The 5,205-nt window shown below is 43.4% G+C and overlaps 1 protein-coding gene across 1 annotated transcript in view; it reads right to left on the reverse strand.

Annotated features, from left to right (window-relative positions):
- Window positions 1–5,205, reverse strand: part of NLRP3 (NLR family, pyrin domain containing 3) — a 56,180-nt gene that overhangs the window by 40,569 nt on the left and 10,406 nt on the right. The window contains exons 6-7 of the mRNA XM_006764315.2: window positions 3,287–3,457; window positions 724–894 (exon numbers count right to left, since the gene is read on the reverse strand). Coding sequence (XP_006764378.1) covers window positions 724–894; window positions 3,287–3,457 — 342 coding nt within the window. The remainder of the gene's footprint in view (window positions 1–723; window positions 895–3,286; window positions 3,458–5,205) is intronic.

A 5,205-nucleotide genomic window follows, 5' to 3' on the forward strand; every position in this document is an offset into this window, starting at 1 on the left:
AACAACTAGTACAATGTGGAAAAGATCAACAAAGGGCCATCAAAGGCCTAAAGAAGGTTTTGACTCAAAACTCTTGCTTTGAGTTTGCAGGACTTTGAAAACCCCTTCTAATTAAAATGATGGCAGGGGATTACATTAGGGGTTTTAACACAGGCCTTGGGATCTGCCAAGAGACCAATTGGCTACTTCTCAAAAGAACTGGATATAGTAGCCCAGGCCTGGGCCAATGTCTCAGGGTAGTCACAGCAGCTGCCCTGCTCTTAGAGTTCACTTTTAAATTATTCTTAGGACAAGAAATTACTCTGTATGCCTCTCATCAAATAGGACCTTTATTAAATACCAAAGGGCCCCATTGGCTTACTTAACAATTGCATGTTACAATATCAGGTCACCTTGATTGAAAACCTTCAAGTGAAAACAGCAAATTGCACAGTCCTGAATCCAACTACCCTAGTGCCTGCATCCAATAAAAAATTGAATGTCTTAGAAGCAAGTGGAGAATTAAGAGAAACAATCTCTCTGGGGGTGTTTATTTTTACTCTGAGAGTTGCCAACTCTATAGTCATAAATACCTTACTAGCAGTAGGTAGTATCTTCAAACTCCTCCAGAAATTGTCTCCTTTGTTCTTCATCATCACTCCATCGAGAATAACCTCCACATATTCCCAATAATGCATCCTTGAAAAGAAGTTACTTTTCTGCTGAGACACCATGAATACTTACCCTAGCTTCTGCAGCTTACATTGTGGATGCTTTGCTTTTTCACATAAAATTCCAACTCCTGAGTCTCCCAGGGAATTTTCTCCCAAGTAGAGTCTGGTCAGAGACTGGTTGGTGTTCAGGACAGATGCGAGATCCACACAACATGCCAATGTGAGACTGCAGTTGACCAACCTTCCATAGAAATGACAGAAATTCAACACATTAATGTTTTTAGTTGTCCTGTCACTGCGTCTAGCCCAATCCACACATGGAAGAGTGCATCCAAGCTCTATATTAACTTTTAATTTCCTTTTTCTTTGTGTAATAGCAAGTAAACACCTTCTAAATCTATGCTGATACTGCATCTTCCCAGCTTCCTATGTTTATTACTAGTGGCCCAGTGCACGAAATTCATGCACAGAGAGGGGGTTCCCTCAGCCCAGCCTGCACCCTCTCCCAACCCCAACTACTCTCCCCTGCCTGCCTGATCACCCATAACTGCCCTCCTCTGCCAGCCTGATCTCGCCCCCAACTGCCCTCCCCTGCCAGCCAATTTGGGATTGGTCGGTTTCTATGCCAGTCAGTGTCAAAAGCTCTGCCTCCTAGGCAGCCATTGGTTTCTCAGAGTTGACCCAGATTTGGTTCTGATTGGTCAGTTTCTATGGCAGTCAGTGACTCCGGGCCTATCTCCGGGCCTGATCAGAGAGTTGGGGCTGATCAGCAACCCCCACAGAGGCCTGGAGAGAAACAGAGGCTCCTCTGCTGAAGCCAAGAGACAAAGAGAGAGGCAATGGCTGATCAACAGCTGCCACAGATGCTGCGGATCAGACCCTGCCTCTCTCTCTGGGCCTGATCCGCAGCCCCCTCAGCAGTCAGTGCTGGGTCGCTGTGCCCACACCAGTGGCAGTCAGTGCTGGGTCCCCACAGCAACCCAGCACTGACTGCAGGACTGACTTCTGGTGTTCGGTGGAGCCTTCAGTTGGTCATTACGGACCCTGGGTTTTTATATATTAGGATTGTGTAGAATATACACAATATACAATTTACCATTGTAACCATTTTTTAAAGAGAATGGAGGGGAAGGTGGAGGGAGAGAGACAAAGAGAAAGAGAGACATCGATGTTAGAGAGACACACAGAATGGTTACCTCCCACATGCACCCTGACCAGGGCTGGGGATTGAGCCTGCAACTAAGGTATGTGCCTTGACCAGGAATCAAACCTGAGACCTGTTGGTTCATGAGCTGATGCTCCAATCAAACTGGTCAGGGCTGTTACCATTTGTAAGTGTACAATTCAGTAGCATTAAGTATATTCACATTGTTGTGCAACCATCACCACCCTCCATCTCCAGAACTTTCTCATCATCCCAAACTAAAACTGTGTCTCCATTAAATAATAATTCCCAATTCTCCTCCCCCAATCCTTGACAACCACCCTTCTACTTCCTGTCTCTATGACTTTGACCATTCTAGGAACCTCATTTACATAAGAGGACCATATAGAATTTGGCCTTTGTGTCTGGCTTATTTTACTTAGTATAATGTCCAAGGTTTACCCGTGTTTCAGCATGTGTTAGAATTCCTTTTATGGCTCTATTTGTGAATATGCCACATTTTTTAAATCTATCCATTGGTGGACACTTGGGTTGTTTCCCCCTTGGGGCTATTGTGAATAACACTGCTGAGGACATGTTTGAGTGCCTCATTTCAACTCTTTGGTAATTCAACTCGTATGGTAATTCTGTTTAATGTTTTTAGGAACTGACACACTGTTTTCCACAGCAGCTGCACCATTTAACATTCCCACCAACAAAGTATGAGATTTCCATTTTCTCCACATTCTCACCAACACTTGATGTTTTCTGTTTTGTGTTGTTTTATAACAGTGATGGTGAACCTTTTGACCTCGGCGTGTCAGCATTTTGAAAAACCCTAACTTAACTCTGGTGCCATGTCACATATAGAAATTTTTTGATATTTACAACCATAGTAAAACAAAGATTTATATTTTTGATATTTATTTTATATATTTAAATGCCATTTAACAAAGAAAAATCAACCAAAAAAATGAGTTTGGGTGTCACCTCTGACACGTGTGTCATAGGTTCGCCATCACTGTTTTATAATAACCATCCTAATAGGTGTACATTAACTGTACCATTTTCAAGTTCTTTCTTCTCTTCTTCAAAATTCAAGTGTCTCACAAGCATTTGGTAAAGGACTGCACAGAATATTAAGTGTGCGCAATGCTTTAGCACCATTTTTCCTATTCAATGTTGAAACCGAGGGCCTGTCATGAAGTCCCAAGACTCTTCTAGACCACTGCATTATACTGGTTGTATTTCTTCAGCTAGGCAGTGAACATCTTAAAGGCAACGTAGTACTTTGACTGAGTTCCCCCTCCAGGGCTTAGCATGTGGCTTTTTCCACAGCAAACACTAACTGATGGAATTACTGACCAACACCTGAGGTAACACAGGGGACATCTGAGCAGCCAAGGCCATCCCCTCACTAATACTCCAGCCTGTGGGAGCTCATTGAGCCACTGTTCATGCTTCAATGAGGAAATGAGTTCACACTCACCACAGCTTCTTCAGAGTGCAGAATGCATGCCTCAGTCCCACACACACACGTTTGACTCCACAGTCTGCCAGAGCATTGTGGCTCAGATCCAGTTCCACCAGCATATAGGTGCTACTCAGGACCGAGGAGATGTGGAAACAGCACTGATGGGAAAGGCAACACTGTCTCAACCTTGATGCCAAGCACAGAAACAGAAAGTGTCAGAACACGGCTGCCTCATATTGCCTCTGGTTTGCACATGTTTTTAGCCTAAACAGGGACACTTGTATTCTCACATTACAAAGGAAAAACCATAATGAAGTTTTTTTTTAATTTTATTTTATTGTTTAAAGTATTACAAATAGTAGTACATATGTTTCCTTGTTTTCCCCATTGACCTTCCCCCGGTCTCCCCTACCACCCCCACCCCCGACACATGCCCTCACGCGCATACTGAAGTTTTTGAAAAGCTATCAGAACTCCTGAATACAGCCCAAGTCATATAGGGAAGTTAGCTCTCTCAGCCTGAGACCACAACTGCTGAGCACCAGGCAGTGAACTCCCTTTGTAAATAATGGTCAACTCTCCAATATATAAATGGCATGTTCCTGTTCTGTAAATAAAAAGGGTAGTGAAGCTGTGGGTTCCACTTCTTTACCACATGCTCTTAACAGTTGAAATTCCCTCAGACAGATGCCGGGCTCTCTAGGGTTATACCCATCTACTTTACTTTGCTAGCCCCATTCAAGCTATTCTGCTCAGTGATTTAATCCCAGATCCCCATCCATACTGGAGGAGCAAGCAGTTCTGATTCTTGATTTGTTTTACACACACACAAACACCATTCACCATTACTAAAAATAATGATTTGTCTCTGTCATAGGAAAAAGAGCAATAACCTATTTCCTTTCCAGGCCAATAGTTCAGATATCCTAGAGGTTTCTGGACCACCCTATCTTTCTGTCTCCATCTTCACACCAATTAGAAGCAAATGAACCACTAAATATGTATTTATCTGCAAAGCAACTCATTTTCACCCACACCTCCCTATTTATGTTTCACTCCCTAGGATCACACAGGGGCATCCAGAGGGGCAATGGGAATAGTAGTGTGGGATGAGGGCAGAGAGGTAGGTGAAGTGCCAAACCCAGCCAGAGCCTTCAAGACAAGAAGGAGTCTTCAAGGCAAAAATTAGAAAGGATTTGTAATTTATCAAGAGAGCAATGAGATGTACCCCTATGTTCATTGTAGCATTATTTACAGTTGCCAAGATTTGGAAATAGTCCAAATGCCCATGATTAAATGATTGGTTAAAAAAGTTGTGGTACGCCATAACCGGTTTGGCTCAGTGGATAGAGCGTCGGCCTGCAGACTGAAGGGTCCCAGGTTCGATTCCGGTCAAGGATATGTACCTTGGTTGTGGGTACATCCCCGGTAGGAGGTGTGCAGGAGGCAGCTGATCGATGTTTCTCTCTCTCGTGTCTCTCTCTCTCTCTCCCTCCCTCCTTTCCACTCCCTGAAAAGCAATGTTTCTAACTCTCTATCCCTCTCCCTTCCTCTCTATTAAGAAAAAATTAATAAGATATATTAAAAAAAAGTTGTGGTACATTTGCACAATGGAATATTGTGTGGCTGTCAAAAAAGAAGGGAATCTTACCTTTTGCAACAGCATGGATAGACCTGGAGATTTTTTAAAAAATGTATTTTATTGATTTTTTTACAGAGAGGAAGGGAGAGGGATAGAGAGTTAGAAACATTGCTTTTCAGGGAGTGGAAAGGAGGGAGGGAGAGAGAGAGAGAGAGACAAGAGAGAGAGAAACATCGATGTGAGAGAGACACATGGATTGATTGCCTTTCCCCCTCCCCATGTGACCCAATCAGGGCCAGAGGATGGAACCTGCAACCCATGTACATGCCCTTGATCAGAACTTGAACCTGCA

The sequence above is a fragment of the Myotis davidii genome, unplaced genomic scaffold (genome assembly GCF_000327345.1).
Source record: "Myotis davidii unplaced genomic scaffold, ASM32734v1 scaffold2641, whole genome shotgun sequence".
Classification (NCBI taxonomy): domain Eukaryota; kingdom Metazoa; phylum Chordata; class Mammalia; order Chiroptera; family Vespertilionidae; genus Myotis; species Myotis davidii.